This window comes from Micromys minutus, assembly GCF_963924665.1.
Source record: "Micromys minutus genome assembly, chromosome: 6".
Taxonomy (NCBI): domain Eukaryota; kingdom Metazoa; phylum Chordata; class Mammalia; order Rodentia; family Muridae; genus Micromys; species Micromys minutus.
The window spans coordinates 25684763-25701957 of record NC_137975.1 but is presented as its reverse complement, the minus strand read 5'-3'; the positions used below and the strand labels follow the sequence as shown (position 1 = coordinate 25701957).

The following is a 17195-nucleotide window of genomic DNA, read 5'->3' as shown; positions in this document are numbered from 1 at the left end:
TGACCTCCTTCACAGTGAGTGACATGTGCCTACATACATCAGTCATCACACACACACTATGAGGGGGGTGGGGAGAATATGTGTATCAGCTCAAGAAGTTCAAAGCCAGCCTACATTACAAAGGGAGTACCTGTCTACCCTTTTTCAATTAATTGATGCCTTTAATCCCAGCACCAGAGAAGCAAAGATAGTCTAGCCTGTGAACCCTAGGCCAGACCAGTCTGCATAGAGACTTCCAGGCTGGAAAAGGCCGAGTGTGTGTGTGTGTGTGTGTGTGTGTGTGTGTGTGTGTGTGTGTGTGTGTCTGCTCAAAAACACAAACAAGCTGGTCAGTGGTAATGGTGAGCTCCTTTAATCCCAGAACTTAGATGGCAGAGTCAGGGGATCTCTTTGTGTTAAGCCATCCTAGTCCGTAGAGCCAGTTCCAGAACAGTTAAGGTTAAAGAGAAGCCATGTCTTGAAAAGCTAAAAACAAAACAAAACAAATGATTAATTAATTAAAAATAAAGACAGTGGGGCTGGAGAGGTGACTTGGCAGTCAAGAGCACTGACTGCTCTTCAGGACACTCAGCATCCATGTAGCATCTTACAACCTTCTAACCCCAGTTCCAGGGGATCCGACTGACACCCTCACACAGACGTGTACAGGCAAAACACAAATCAATGCACATAAAATAAAAATAAATGAATCATTAAAGAAAAATAACAGTTGTGTTACTTCCTTCCAAATTAGAGATTTAACCCTACTACAATTTGATAATGTTACATTAAGGATGGAGACACATTCTTTTAGATAAACATGCATGATCCCAAACAGTACTGAATTTAAACCTGTTTGGTTTCACACCACCAGGACAAGGGACTGGGTTGCATATTTTACATCTCAAAGCAGATCTGGTCTCTAAATACTCCCAGCATCCTTTAGTCCCTTACCTAGCATACCCTGCCCCCAATGATGAACTTTCTAGCCCAGATAATCTGGGCTCCCCGCTTTCCCTTAGGGTTCCCTCTTCCCTCTCTCCTTCCCCTCCCCCCTCTCTGCAAGGACTCTTTCTCTCATTCTTTTCCCCCCTCCCTCTCCTCTCTCCCCCTTTCTTGAAGACTTCCCTGGTGTCAGTCCTTGGGGCCAGCCAATTCACCTGAGAGCAGCTCCCAATAAACCTGCATTGTATCTATTTTAATCTGGCTTGAATTGGTTCATTTCACTGGCAGTGAAATGACTAATCAAAACCTGAATATAGGATGCTAGATCTCAGAGCTCAAAGGGTCCTAGCACAAACTGGCCTCAAACTTGTAAACATCCTGCCTTTACCTCCCAGAGTGCAGGGATTACAGGTCTGTACCACCACCCAAGGCTTAAATTATGCCAGGGATCAAACCCCCAACCTAGGTAAGCATTTGTAAACAGAGCTGTAATATCCAGCCCCTCAATACAATTCCAATTGCTGGAGTTTCAGTGTCTGTGCCCCTCTGAGCATTTCTGTGCTGAAACTTAATAACCAGTGTGGGGTGTCATCATGATGTCTGAGAAGTCTGGGTCACCTAGTATACTTTACTTGAGTACAGATCTAGACATAGCTCGCATTGTAAGACAGAAAACCCAGAAGAGAGCCTAACCTGCGCTTGCCAGCTTTGACAATTTAAAAAGAATGTGTACTGCTACTGTACTGTATCCTTATCAAATATTTTGTTATAGCAGCACAAATATACTAAAAATCACGGTTAGATCTCTGGCTGTTTACAGTTTTTTGTTCTTTTTCTCTGAGACAAAGTTTCCTGGTCATAACTCAGGATTCACCATCCTCCTGACTCAGTATCTGAGTTTCCCTGTGAAAAGGATGTAATGAGCATGCCCAATGAGCCCAATTAAAGATGTAAGTGGGCCTTTTCCTTTTCCCTACCATCCCACAGAAGCGTCCATCACGCTGGCCAAACGCCTGTCATTGCTGTCAATACTGTCAATTGCTTTGCTTCTCTACTGCTACATTCCAAAACAACATATTAGCCTAAAATTTTAAAAACCTGCAGCCAGATGAACTGGCCATCATTTCTACAGCTGTTTGGGCTCAGTGGATCTGCTCTATAAAAGTTATCTCAATGGATAAAGACACTTGCTGTCAGGTCTGACAGGCTGAGGTGACCATGGTGAAAGAAGAAACAATTCCCAAAAGCTGATGATCATCACATGTACCCTGTACACATGAACACACAAACACACACCTACGAGGGATAGAATGTAATTGAAAATCTCCACCTTTTCTGGTGTTTTTTGTTTTGTTGTTGTTTTATGTTTAATCTGGCTCTAACACCTGTGCTTTAGGAGCTAGATTAGCATCCGGAGTTCCAAGTCACTCTGCTAGAGTTCAAGGCCAGCTAGGGCTCCCTCTGAATACAAAATGGTGCTCTAATGTGCATCTGTACATACTGTTTCCGTGTATTTCAGTGACCAGAGGGGGAAAGCTACCTTCACTAAACCTGTTAAAGAGCTATACACATGGCATGAATACTCCTGCAAGAGGTAACTGAGTTTGAAGCCAGCCTGAGCTAGAGAAAAATTAGTCTTGGTGGCACACCCCTTTAATACCAACATTCATGACCATAGAGGAAATTGGACCTCTGAGTTCAAGGCCAATCTGGGCTACAAAACCAGGGGCTCACTGAAAAACCCAGTCTTGAAAAGAAAAACTAAAAGTACAAATTAGTTTAAGGAAAAAAAAAAAAAAAAAAAAAAAACAAACGACAAAGCCACTGGGTGTCATGGATATTCCTAAAGCAGAAGCATGCAGACTTTCAGAGTTTCAGGTCAGCCTGGATTAGTGAGCTTCAGACCAGGCAGAGATTCACAGTAAGATCCTGTGTTTATTTCTTCAAATGATCACTAACTAAAGACCTTCACTGGCTAGGTTCAAATCCTAGTTCTGCCATATGCTATCTTTCCAGCTTCCATATATAAACATGTGTCAGCATTATTTTCCTTTATACGCATGCTAAGAAAACTCTGAAAACAGCCCAGGTTCAGGGTACGGATTGAAGCCTTGGAATTCCTACTAAATAACTTTTTCTCTTACAGTTTTCATTTACTAGATGCCTAATACTGTCCTATGGATGTGTATGTGTGCATACAGACACAAAACACACACCATGTTTTTTTTAGATCCAAAGTAAAATCCTAAGCACTGTTCTTTTAAAATGACCAAAAAAAAAAAATCTGAACAATTACACATTATTTATAGCAAAGACACATTTTACAAACAGAAAATACAAAGAAACATAAGACTAACAATGAGAGAACTAAGATTGAATAGAATTGAAATAAAAAACAATAAAACTATGGCTGGAGAGATGGCTCAGTGGTTAGGAGCACTGGCTGCTCCTCCAGAGGTTCTGAGTTCAAATCCCAGCAACCACATGGTGGCTCACAACCACCTGTAATGGGATCTGATGCCCTCTTCTTGTGTGTCTGAAGATAGCTACAGTGTACTCATATAAATAAATAAATCCATCTTTTAAAAAAAATCTGTGTGGTCTCACCTCTCAAAGAAACAAGAGATCACTACAGAAAACTACAACCAATCAAAACTCAGAACAAGCGTGGTGCCCAGACCCAACTGATACATCTACAACTCAACTGAAGATTTTGTTCAACATGAAGTAGAGAAAACCTCTTAAGATCGAGAATAGAAAGTTTGATATGAGAGCTTCTCTTAAAAATGTCAGAGAAGCTACACCCATAAAGACTCATCCACATCATTGCCTAAACAGTACCTAAACAAGACCTGAACAAGGATGACACCAATAGGCTCGCTAATAGGGAAGAAAATCTCATGGGACCCGGACCATAGACAAAGAACTAGAGATCACTAAAAATGCTGGGAACAGGAAAGTCTCAACAAGAAAATCCTACTGGTTATCCAAGTGGTCAGCCCTGAACTCAATCATATGCATACAAGTAATACATGTACTAAACAAGATGCATTTAAGTCATTAGGAATGTGTGTATTTAGCAATTAAGAAAAAAACCCATGAACTTGAGGGAAAGGTATGTGGAAGTGGTTTGGGAAAGAAAAAGGGAAATGATGCAATATTTTAATTTCGTGAACAAATATATGAATATATGTTACATATACTTTTAAAGAGTTCCAGCAGGGCGTGGTGGCCAGGAGAGCGAGGCAGGAGGATCTGTGAGTTCAAGGACAGCCTGTTCCACAAAATGAGTTCAAGGACAGCCAAGGTACACAGAGAACCAGTCTCAAAAGCCAAAAGAGAAATAGCTCCAAGTATGAGCTTAAAAAACACACTAGGTTTAGACTTCAGTTCTCTGGACATTCCAACTTGGCCCAAGTCAATATAACAAAAACTGAAAGGAATAAACAGGATCCCCTAGGACTGACCACATGGACAACACAGGTAGAAAAAGAACCTAGCCAAATTACAAGATACCAACCAAAATACCTAACATTTGAAGATTTAGAACTTAGTACCTGGGGCTGTAGTGTTGACTCAGCAGTAAGTTTTTGCCTCACAAACCAATCCTTGGAACCTATAAGGGTGAAAGGAAAGAGCAACCTTGACAAAAGTTGCCCTCTGACCCCCACATGCTTGCCATGGTGCATACACAAAAGCACAGTAGTAAAACATAGTAAATGTATAAAATACACAGGTCCACTTAAGAGAGATAAAATATAAAATACAGATCTACCTAATAAGTAATAAGGTATTACATAATCCCAAGGCATACACAAGTAAGTTATATGTATGTCGCGATATACCCGGGACTTCAGATGTCCCTGAACTCCTGGAGCTGGCACTGCAGGCAGTTAGGAGCCTGACATAAGCACTAGGAACCCAATCAGGTTCTTTACAAAAACACTATGAAATCCATAAGCTATAACTCATGGGCTTTTATGATTATGAATTCTAGTTACTTTCATTTAAAAAAGTTTGTCTACTACAGAGACACAAAAAGTGGCAGGAGATATGCTGAGCTCATTGGCACAATGCTTGCCTAGCATGCACAAGGCCCTGTTCAATTGCTATTACTGTATGGGTACACACACATACCAAAAAAATTTGTAGACCTGGCAGGCTTCAAATTAAAGACTCAGGTACTGAGAAAACCAACATCTGAATCAAGAGACCCTGTCTGTCTCAAGAATAAGGTAAAGCTGCTAAAGCTCATGGCTCGGCAGTTAAAGTCACTTGCTGAACAATCATGAGAACGGGGGTTCTGATCTCAGAACCTGTATCTCAAAGCGGGGCATCTGCCAACACTTTTATTACAAGTTCTACAAATCTAATGTCCTTTTCTGGCCTCTACAGGTACACAAGTACACAAATTCCCACATATAAATGCCTGCGTGCATGCGCACAGAGAGAAGTGAAATACAGGCAAATAAATCTTTAAAAAATTAAAACAAATAAGGGTTAGAGAAATGATGGTTTCATGGTTAAGAAGAGCACTTGCTATTCTTCCAAAAGATCACGTTCAATTCGCAGCATCCATGAGGCAGCTTGTTCCAGGGGATCCAACAGGTTTTTCTGATCACTTTAAGCATCAGGCACTCAATAGTCCACACACACACACACACAAACACACACACACACACACACACACACATGCAAGCAAAACATTCCCACATATAAACCAAGGAATAAATAAAGTAGAATAATGAATAGCTATAATCCAACACCTGTGAGGTTGGGAGTTCAGGGACAACTTGGGTTACATGAAGTCCTCTTAAAGAAGTAACAGGAAGATTATATTTATTAGATTCATGTGGGGGAGGCTTCTCTGTGTGGGTTTTCTTTCGGTGAATTTATTGGGGTCCCCAGATAATAGGTGAGGGGTTACGTACAGGAGTGTAAACAACCCCAAAACAAGAGTCATCACTGCAAAGTCTCACCCCCAAGAAAGATGATGTCCCCACAGCTGCCCTCCCTTCAGTTAGCCTTCCGTCCTCCAGTGTCCACTAGTTTGGGGGTTTGTTGCTATTTATTTCAAGGCAGGGTTTCTTATGTAACTGAGCCCAGGCTGTCCTGGAACTCACTCTGTAGACCAGGCTGGCCTAAAACTCAGATCTGTCTGCCTCCCAAGTGCTGGAATCAAAGGTGTGCGCCACCCCCTCCCAGCCCTAATTTGGATTTTTAAAAAATATTTATTTATATTCATTAATATATATAAGCACACTGTTGCTGTCTTCGAACACACCAGAAGAGGGCTTCAGATCTCATTACAGATATACACTTAATATACAAGTCTTGTTTAAGGGATAAATAGTTGTCTCTATAATTAAGTTATTTACTGTATAACATGAGGACTAGAGTTTTTTTGTTTTCTTTTAAAGATCTATTTATTATATATAAGTACTCTAGCTATCTTCAGACATACAAGAGGGCATCAGATCCCATTACAGATGGTTGTGAGCCACCATGTGGTTGCTGGGATTTGAACTCAGCACCCCTGGAAAAAGTCAGTGCACTTAATCGCCTCTCCAGCCCCTAATTTGAATTTTTAAATTAAGGTTTATATATATATATATATAGGGTTGGCCTTGACCTCATGATTCTGTCTCTGCCTCCTGAAAGCTGGGAATAACGTATCACAACCAGGTATAATCTAGGGTTAGAGGTTAAAAATGGGATTGGGAGGGCTTGCTATATTTCCAAAACTAACCTAGAATGAGTACCCCAGGCTTGACTTTAATTGATTCACTTGCCTCAAAACTAACGCAGACTGTGATGTACCCCATGCCCAGTTCTTATTTTAGCTTTGGTGTTGCAGGTCTTTTTGCCTTTCCAAGTTTCATGAAATTAACTCTTCTTTGTAGGAAAATAAGGGATACGTATTTGGCCCAGACTTTTGTCTTGCTACATCTGTTCCTTAGCCAATGTAAAAGGAGGGGGGGAAACTTGGAAGGTTTAAGCTCCTGCAATTCACTAATTAATCTAGACAGAAGCCCTAGGTCAGTGTCAGAGCCTTTAGAGCGGATGAGATGGTATACACACTGAGGTAAACAGACTTTACCCAAGGTCATGATGCAATCAGATTAAAAGATTCTAGGGCTGATTGGGAAGATGGCTCAGTGGGTAAAAGAGCTTGCTGCATAAACCTGAATTCGAATCCTCAGAACCCATGTAAAATCCAATGCAAATATGCATACAGATACTCTCAGAAACAACTCAGAGCAGCTTTTAAAATAGTCCTTCCTTTGCATAATAGAGAAACTGAAGAATACACACACAACATACACAGATTTGATAAATAATGTTTATCCCTAAAAAACATTTCTTAAAAAGAAAAAAACAGATTTTTAAGAGATTAGCAGCTAGCCTTAACCATTCTATCCTCTTCCCTCAGCCTTAAATCCTGGTATTACAGCTGCACCATCATAATGCTTGGCAACAACTTTTTTAAAATTAAAGGGAGTGGTTGCCCAATGTTAATATACTCTTATAATCCTAGAATTCAAAGCAAAGTACTGAGTTTGAGGCCAGCCTGGACTGCTCTGGGAGTTCCATGATAGCCTGATAAAAATGTCAAGACCCTGTGTACAGAACAAAACAAGGACTGAGAACAGACAGCCCCCTCTGTGCTACAGAACTTGTCCAACACCAACAGGGCTGTCCATCCTCAGCACAAAGTAAGAAAAAACTGATACATAAAATGGTTTGTAGATGGCTCAGTTGTTAAGAGCACTGACAGCTCTTCCAGAGGTCCTGAGTTCAAATCCCAGGAACCACATGGTAACTCACAACCATCTGTGATGAGATCTGATGCCTTCTTCCAATGTGTGAAGACAGCTACAGTGTACTCATTTGAATAAAATAAGTCTTTTTTAAAATATTAACTAGCAATTCTTTTCACAGAAATTGTATCAAGGCTGAAAGTTATCTGCGTAGAAGAAAAGTTAGCTAAGAACCTAATCAACGCATTACAGTCTTGGAAAGTTGCCTTGTTCTCTTTCCTGAGCACTCCTGACTCTCAACTGTTCTGTCAGACAAAATCATTAATATGACCAGCAAGTCCCTTCCAAATTAGTTGATATAAATAAAATATGGCCAATTCCAGCAATGGATCAAGGCAGACAGAGAATCTGACCACCCACTACCTACACCTCTATGCCTGCTAAGTAAGAATTGTTCTCAAAAGCATCAAGTTTCTTTACAAGTTCTGAAAACTGTAACAAGGCAACCAAAGTACTGGCTAAAACCAGGCAATAGAACCACACACTTAACTAAGCAAGTCACCCAATAGTAGAGGGCTCACTGTGAAGTACTGCACCCTGTTTAACTGTAACAGGACAGAATCTGACAGTCTCTACATCAGCTTGGTCCTCATCCTAGGAATGTTGCTCTTGCTTTTATCTAGAAAAATAACTATAGCAACTATTTTCTATACTAATAACTTGTCTTTAAAAAAACAAAGAGCTGGGCGTGTTGGCCCAGGCCTTTAATCCCAGCACTCAGGAGGCAGGTGGATCTCTGAGACCAGCCTGGTCTACAGAAAGAGTTCCTTGGATAGCCAAGACTATTACACAGAGAAACCTTGACTCAAAACAAACTAAAGAAGTTAGGAGATGGTGGAATGGCACAGTGAGTGAATACTTTTCACCTGTTGCACAAGCCTGACAACTGAGGTTGGTCCCTGGGACACATATACAAACCCAGATGTGGTGGCAGGCATCTCCAGCACGCTCAAGCTTTCTAGCTAGCCAGAAATACACCTGGCTCCAAATAGAATGATTTAGGGAACAAGAGAGCTGTCCTGACCTACAGTGGTCAGGAGAACGTGTGTACCTGCTCACTTCCTCCCCATACCATAGGCACAAATAATAGAAGCTTAAAACTTCATTTCTACCCATGTAGTTAAGGCTTGATCAAAAAAAAAAAAAAAAAAAAAAAAAAAAAAAAAGTAGTCCTTACGTCCAGGAAAAAGATTTAAATTATTTTTATAAAGTTTTGTGTCAGAAGAGTCTGTGTGTACATGTGTGAATTGCTGCATGTATGATATGTGTGTGTGCTAGTGTGTGCACCAGAGGAGGGCACCAAGTACAGTCCTCTACAACTCTCTGCACTAGGCTAGAAACCAGGGAAACCCCAGCAACCCTACTTTTAAAAAAAAAAAAATAGATTTTGGTTTTTTTTTCTTCTATTGTTTTTTTCCTATCACTTTCACTGGATATTCTCTCAATTTACATTTCAAATGTTATCCCCTTACCCTCCCTTTCCCCTCCCTTGCTTCCAAGAAGATGTTCCCACTCCCAACCCCCCTCTCCCACCTCAGTGCCTTGGCATTCCCCAACACTGGGAAAACGAGCCTTCACTGGGCCAAAGGCCTCTCCTCCCACTGATGCCAGAGAATGTTATCCTCTGCTACATGTGCACCTGGAGCCATGTGTACTCACTGGTTGGTACCTGGAAACTCTGGAGTCTTTGGTTGGTTACCCAGCAATCCTCCTATCTTCTATTCCCTACTCAGTGCTGGGATTACAGGGGAATGTAGACAAGACCCAATTTGTTATGTGGATGTTTGGATATTTGAATAAGAACTCCAGTCCTGGGCTGGAGAGATGGCTCAGTGGTTAAGAACACTGGCTGCTCTTCCAGAAGTACTGAATTCAAATCCCAGCAACAACATGGTGGCTCATAACCATCTGTAATGGGATCTGATGCCCTCTTCTTGTATGTCTGAAGATAGCTAGAGTACTTATATATAATAAATAGATCTTTAAAAGAAAACAAAAAACTCTAGTCCTCATGTTATACAGTAAATAACTTAATTATAGAGACAACTATTCATCCCTTAAATAAGACTTGTATATTAAGTGTTTGTCTGCATGTATATATGAACACCACATGGGTGCCTATACCTGTAGAAGTCAGAAGGCAGCAATAGATCCTGTGGAACTATGGACGGTTGTGAGCCACCATTTGGGTGCTGGGAATCAAACCTGAGTCTTCCAGAAGAACAAATGCTCTTAATCTGGACCATTTCTTTAGCCTTTTGTTTTTTTAGGTGGGTTCTTGCTATGTAGGAACTGGTCTAGAACTGTTAAGCCCTTACTTATTTCCTTCTATAAATCTTCATGTGAACCCACTAAGACAGCAATGAGTAGCCACACAGATGCTTCAGTATCTAAGGGCACTGTTCCTGAAAAGGGGCCAGGTTTGGGTCCCACAGCTATATGGCAGATCACAACCCTCCCTAACTTCAGTTCCAGGGGGTCTGTCCAATGCCCTCTACTGGACTGGCCTCTGCGAACAACAACCATGTCCATGGCCACATACACACACATACAGGCCAAGCACACAGCAAAAAAAAAAAAAAAAAAAAAAAAAATCACAAAGAAAACAAAAAGGTAGCAAATCTATGAAATTATCCCATCATTGCACATAACTATACAGACTATATATGTGTATATGTATATCTATGTATGTAATATATGTTAAACCCTCTAAAAGCAAATCGCCATTTTGGCAAACTTCTGCCTATCAACTCCTGTAGTCCAAACATCCTTGACTTTTACTGCCCTCCAAGTTAAACAAGTTCATGAATTTGATCCCAGAACCCAAATGACCAGAGTTCTACAAACTGTCTGCTGACCTCCACATGTGCACATCATGTCTACATATGTGCATACACACTAATACACACACACAAATAAAATGTAAAATCAGAACAAAATGGTGGCACACACTTTTAAAACCAGCACTAGGATTAAGCTGCACTTCCAGAGGTCCTGAGTTCAAATCCCAGGAACCACATGGTGGCTTACAACCATCTGCAATGGGATCTGATGCCCTCTTCTGGTGTGTCTGAAGACAGCTATATATAATAAATAAATCTGAGAAGGAAAAAACAAAAAAACAAAACAGCACTAGGGAGGCAGAGGCAGGTGGATCTCAGTGTTCAAGGCCAGCCAAGTCTATGGAGAAGGTTCCAGGACGGCCAGAGTTTCGCTGAGAAACTTGAGGAAGGTGTGGTGGCACACACCCTTAATCCCAGCAGACCTGGGAGTTCAAGGCTTTGGCCAAAGCTACGGACACGCCTCTGCCCCTCTAGCACTGTGGTAATTAGTGCTTCTTACAGTGTATTTTAAGTTCCTCCTGGTTCTGCAAGTGGAATTAACAAGCTCACTCTAATGCTGACTTCATTACAACATTCTTTCAAGTAATGGCAATAAAGATGAAGGATTCAAAACAACCAAAGGAAGCTAAAAATTTTTTTAAAAACTGTTTATTGTGACATCTGGGGCTTGACTTAAATCTGATTTTTGGTCAACATTGAAGGAGAATCTGCCTAGCCACAGCCTTGGTGGGTATCTGAAAGCAGTCAAGGTCCCAAAGCTATCACACATTTCTATTGCATTGGAGAAATTCAGGAAAATGTCTACTGAGTAGCCAAATACTACAGTGAAAATAACATTTGTACTTCAACATTGATGTACTCAAAAAGGAAATACTTGCATACTAAGACAATAAAAACCAAGTAAAATTAACTTCAGACAGTAAGCTTAGCTATCCCTTACGCTTACCTTCCAAACCTGAGGTCTGCATATAGTCTTGACTCATCATTTTATCAGTTACCTTACTGTATGTATTCTAGTTCCACAAGCTGCTCTTAACTCTTATGCTCTCATACACAAAGTAATGTAAACACCTAAGTTTTCACAAGCCAAGCAGCTCAGGGCCCTCACTAAGAAAACAGGTACAGACCAAAGCCATCTAAGTATCTTTAATTTAATTAAGACACAAAGTTAAAAACAAAGGGAAATAGGCTTTAATAATTCTCCCCCTTACATACTAAAAGTATGCCACACAAATCACTTAAATTTAGCCATTAGAGTTCCAAAAACTCATTGAACAGAAATCTAGAGATACAGGAATTATAAAAAGCTACACCATGGAAGATATTTCTTATTTTTAAAGGTTTATTTTGTTACCACATTTCAACTATATGAAACCACTTGTTCCAGCTTTCCTAACACAAAACACTTCCCAAACAAAGACTGTTTACAGTCTCTTAAGAAGCCTTTGTTCCAGGACCCCTCTGTTCAAGAGCTACAACTTCTGGATTTTCTTTTTTGTGGTTCTATCCACAGCAAATACTGGTAAACTCTTCCACACTGGCATAGGAGTTTGTTAAACAAAGGAGGAAGCAAGTCCCCTCCACACAAAGGAGGGCTCCAAAACAGCACTAGTTGTGTTTGAACATTACTTCTTCTCTTTACCCCTTTCCTCTCAGGCTGTAGTGTATAGTATTCTCAATACAAAATGGTGGCCATCATGTGTGACATTCAGAATGAGAAAAAGCAAAACACACAAATCCTAAAGACTGCCATTAAGCTGCTAGCCCAGATGAGGAAATGGGTAGCCAACCTAACCCGAGCAACTCTTATTTGTCCAAGAAAATAGCTCTATAACAGGCAACGACGTAACAAAAAGGACCTACTTCAGTCCTAGTACGCCACAATGCTAACATGGAGGACAACTCACAGGAACCCAACTCCTCCTATATTTTAGTTTCTAATAACTTAGTCAACTTTCCTAATTTCTGGATAAAAATTCCATTAATGCAAACATGCAATTAGTCACATTCATCCTTCCTAATACATTAATAAAGCTAAATCGATCAATGTTTGAATCGTGGTCTGTTTTTCAGAATTAAAACCCCAAGTCTAACCAGGCAAGGGTGTAACTTCTGCTGGCCTCTACAGTAAGAGAAACCTTCCTTTGAGCTATGACAATCGACCCTGTCCATTTCACCAGAAGAAATGAATCTATTTCTAAACATTTCTCCCATACGACATGACCTGACCAGTTATTTTCTAAGGCATTTCATTTGTCTTCAAAGTTGTCTAAGAGCAACTGAAATATGGTGCCTATGTTTTAATTTTTCTTTCGTGGGGGTAGTGGAAAGATAAGGTTTATTCACGGATCTCTGGCAAACAGCTTTTCTAGAACGTCTACGTACACGATCAGGAAACTAAAAATGCCATTACAAAGAGCAAGTTTAAGGGAGAAGGGGGTAAAAGGCAGGGGTGGGGGGAGGGTCATCTTCCAGTTGTGAGAGAGCAGGGGAAGATTAAAAATTCTTAAACGGTAGGCAAGGCAGTTAAACCTTTCCAACCGTCCCGGCCGGTCCAACGGTCGTTTAGGCCAACTCAGACTCAGGTCATCCCAAAAGGTAGACGAAAAACCTGGGGTGTCGCAGCGCATGCAGTTCCGGCTGCGGGGGGAGGGGAGGGGGGGAGACAGGGAAGGAGTGGGCCGGGCTCTCTGCAGACGTTGTAGCCGTTAGGACTGTCTTCGGGGCCACCCCACCCCTCTCAGGCCCCCAAGCTCGAGGGGCTAGAGCCACCGCTGGGGGGCCGAGTAGGGAAGGCTAGGGACAGGGATAAAATCTCCTAGAGCTCGTCTGACATCTCCCCTACAAGCACGTCCTCTCCACCTCAGCCCCCGGCCAGGCCTCCCCTGGGAGCCCAGCGGTCCAGCCCGAAGTCCGTGTGGGAGCGTCCTCCAGGACGTGCGAGCATCAGGCCCCCCACCGCCTGGCCTGTCCCCACAATCCTCAAAGTGTCCCCCGACCCTTGCACCCCCCACCACCACTCAGCCATCCGCTCCAGACCGGACTCGCGGCTCCTCCCCGCCCCCAGTGGCGCTGGCCGCCCCCTGCCCCAGCTCGCCCCGGAGACTCCCGGAGGCCAAGGGACCAGGTGGTGGTGGGGGACCCGGGTCCAGAGGGTGGGGCGCTCAGGTGAGGGCAGCTCCGGGCCGACGCCGCCACCACACAAAGGACCAGGGGCTCCCGCCGCCATATTGAAAACTTTCCTCCTCACACGACAACTCGCAAGTCCCCCACCCCCACCCATCACACACCCCCGCACCCCGAGAAGGAGGCGAGGACCAGCCACCAAGCCGTGCGGGCCCAGAGCCCTGCCTCCGCGCCCGCGTCTCAGCCGGGCTCGGAAGGACTCCCCAGCGACCACCCCAGCGGCTGCCACCACTCCAGCCCGCACTGCTGCCCCGGCCGTGCAGCGCACCAGCCCCGGGAGCCGCACGGACCCGGCCCTCCCGCCGCCCTGCCAGAGCCCGCAGTCCTCACGGCCCGCATCCCACCCGGGACGAGCCCCCTCCCCCGGGAAGCCCTCCTCCCACCACCGCATTTCCCACCCTCTGAGTCTCCCAAAACTTGACTGGGCCCGCGGGACGACCGCTCCCCGCCCCCGCGCCTCCGGCCTCCCGGGCCGCGCGTCCTCGATCCCTCCCCCAGCCGCGAGCAGGATCCGGGGTGCTGGCTGACTCACCGGCGGCGGCCGCACCTTACAGATCCCAGTCTGCTCGGCTATGGGCCGGATCTTGTGGATGAAAGCGAAGGGGTCCGCGAACTCTTCCCAGCTGGGCTCAAAGACCGGACACTCGGGGGGAGGCAGGAACTCTCCCAGCGGGCCCGGGCCCCCGAGGGGCAGCGTCGGGCGCGGGCCTGGGGGCAGCGCGGTGGCCAGGTCCATCACCGCGACGTGGGCAGGGGCGAGCACAAGGCAGGCTCCGCGACCGCGGCAGCGAGCTCCGCTCCGTCAGAAACCCGTGCACACGCACAGCTCGGGCGACAAGTCCGACTTCTACTAGCAACGGCAACACCTAGGGCTTTTTCAGCCTTCCTCCGACGACGTCTTGCCGCTACCCCACGCCGTGCGCCTCCGCCGCCACGGCGAGGAAAAAAGTCCCCGCTGCCACCCCGAGCCAGGTCTCGCCCCGCCCCCTAACCGGGAGGGGCAGGGGCCTTCCGCCTGGGATGTTTATCCTTAATGCTACAGTTGACCACTCAAGTTTCAGAATTCTTGCTCTCAAGAAGTTAACAGTGTAGTAGAGAGAACAGAGCTACAATCGATCAATCACGTCATACGTTTCGCCCGGAAGGATTGACATAGTAAAACCCGAGAGGCAGAGAGCTGAAATTGGAGGATTCTCCAGGTAGAGAAAACAGCTTTAAATTAGAAAGGACAGACGCAAGCTATAGTAACGAGGATAGTAATAACTCTTCAGCACTTGCTTATCCTAGACACAGTGTAAAGTGCAAGTGCTTTGGGGATTGTTTAGTCTGTGCGGGGCTTAAGCATTTGACCAAATCCAACAGTTCAGACTATTTATTGGAAAGTGGGGGTGCTGCACAGAAGTCTACACATATACAAGGTTGTAAAAGAATCTTGAAATAATCCAGTCAAGGAATGATGGGGCCTAAAGGAAGTCAACAGCGCTATAAATTGAAATGAGACCGTAGAAAATAAAAGCCAGACTAGGAAGGGAGCATAGGGATACCATACTAAGGGTCTGAGCAGTTGGCATTGCTGGGACGAGCATCCAGATTATGCCATGCACAAGCCATTTTAGTGAAGGTGTATTCACTCCTGAACGGGCTGAGCTTGAGATTTCTCTGCCAGATTTCCAACAGGCCAGAGGGTGCAAGTCTGAAGGGAAGCGATCAGAACTGGAGGTTTGGTCTCAGAGGAAGCAATGAAAGTGCTGAAAGACTAAATAACTATGAAATACAAAGATGGGAAAGTCAAAAGGTCTTAAGTAGGACTTGAACACAAAAATGATTTAATCTAGAACGCAACCAAACTCATTGTCGGTGGATCTAGCCCTCCCTTCAGAATAGGCTGTCTCTCTTAGCCTCTGGGTTTAGTTTTTAATAGGACAAATGTAGCCAAGGCTGGTCTGGACTTCTCTATATAGCCAAAGATGTCTTTGATCCTCTTGCCTCCACATCTTAAACACTGGGATTACAGATGCATCCCATCACACACACTAAGGTTCTTCAGCTTTAAAGGCAAGAAGTTAGATATGGTGGCACACACCTTTAATCCTCCACAAAGTTCCAGGCCAGAATGAGAGATCATGCATGAAAAAAAAAAAAAGAAAAAAAAAAAAAAGCCTCTGCCTTAGAGGATAGAACCTGAGTTTCCAGATCAATGCCCATCAGCGCACAACTGCTTCTTCACGCCAGCCTCAGAGGCTCTGATGTCTCTTCTGGCCTCTACCGGCAACACACACAATTTTAAAATAAAAATAAAAATAAACACAAATCATTTTTCATTAACGGGGAGAAAAGTCTCATTCTTTACTAAGCTCCATAGAGGTACCTGGCCTCCAAAACAGTTCAGCAGTTCCTGGAGAAGGAAAACCTTTTCTTAGCTCCACAAGGAATTGGAGACTGAATAAGACTTCTCCCGCTACAGATGAGATAGAACTAAAGAAGCAGGTAACAACCTATTCAGAAAAAAAAAAAATCATTGTAAAATAAGGTGATAAGGGCAGGTTATAAAGTCATGGGAAAGCCTAGGTAAGAAGTATAGAATTTACCAATTTTTTGAGTCAAGGTTTCACTATGTATCTCTGACTAGCCCTATTGACCAGGCTGGTTTCAGACTGGGAGGTGTTAGGATTAAAGATGTGTGTCACCTCACCCAGCTTGCCATATTTTTTTTAACCTTGGTTTTTGTTTTTGTTTTCCTGATAATGTATTGAGGAGGGAATTGAAACTGGATTGCATACTTGTAGCCAAAGCTGGCCTGAAATTCACAATGTAACCCAAAATCACCTCATTCCCAAAGACCATGATTTCAGATGATCCATCATGTTGACTGAGAAAAATCTTTTATTTTTATCGCTCTTGCCCCTGGCCCTGGGTATTATATGTGTTGTGTGCGTTTGAGAGTCTTCCTGGAGTTGATCCCCTGTTTTTTGCCTTGGGAGAGCGCAGTACTTTTACCCTCGACGTTGCATCCTACAAGTAGGTTATAACTTTCAGACTTCTAAAATACATTAACTGTGGGTATGTAACTGGAGGGTACAAGCTTAGGGGGAAAAAAATCTAATTGTCTGTGGCCTAGGCATCTTCTCTCTCCCCCAACTTTCAAGGTCTTCCTCCATTTCCGGTAGTGATCCTAAATCATGAGATACTACAACTCTCAAATCAAGGAGCAGCTAATTGGCTCCACATCATCCCAGAGAGACACTGAGGGAGCCGGCGGTTGCCAAGCTAGGAAAGAGTAGAGCCTGAGCGGAATCTCTACTTGAAGGTACCAGCTCCCCCCCCCCCCAGATGCTTCCTCTTGCCCTTTATGATGTGTGTTTACATGGGCGGAGGGATCCCTCTCCAGCTGACAGCCACACCGCGGCCGGCTCTTCTTTTT

The 17195-nt window shown here is 43.8% G+C and overlaps 1 protein-coding gene across 1 annotated transcript in view; it reads right to left on the bottom strand.

Moving 5' to 3' along the window:
* The window catches only part of KDM5B (lysine demethylase 5B), a 65380-nt gene extending 50773 nt beyond the window's left edge, over nt 1–14607 (bottom strand). The window contains exon 1 of the mRNA XM_080918431.1: nt 14307–14607. Within this exon, the coding sequence (XP_080774557.1) occupies nt 14307–14510 (204 nt within the window). The 5' untranslated portion in view covers nt 14511–14607. The remainder of the gene's footprint in view (nt 1–14306) is intronic.
* Between the last annotated feature and the right edge of the window lie 2588 nt (nt 14608–17195).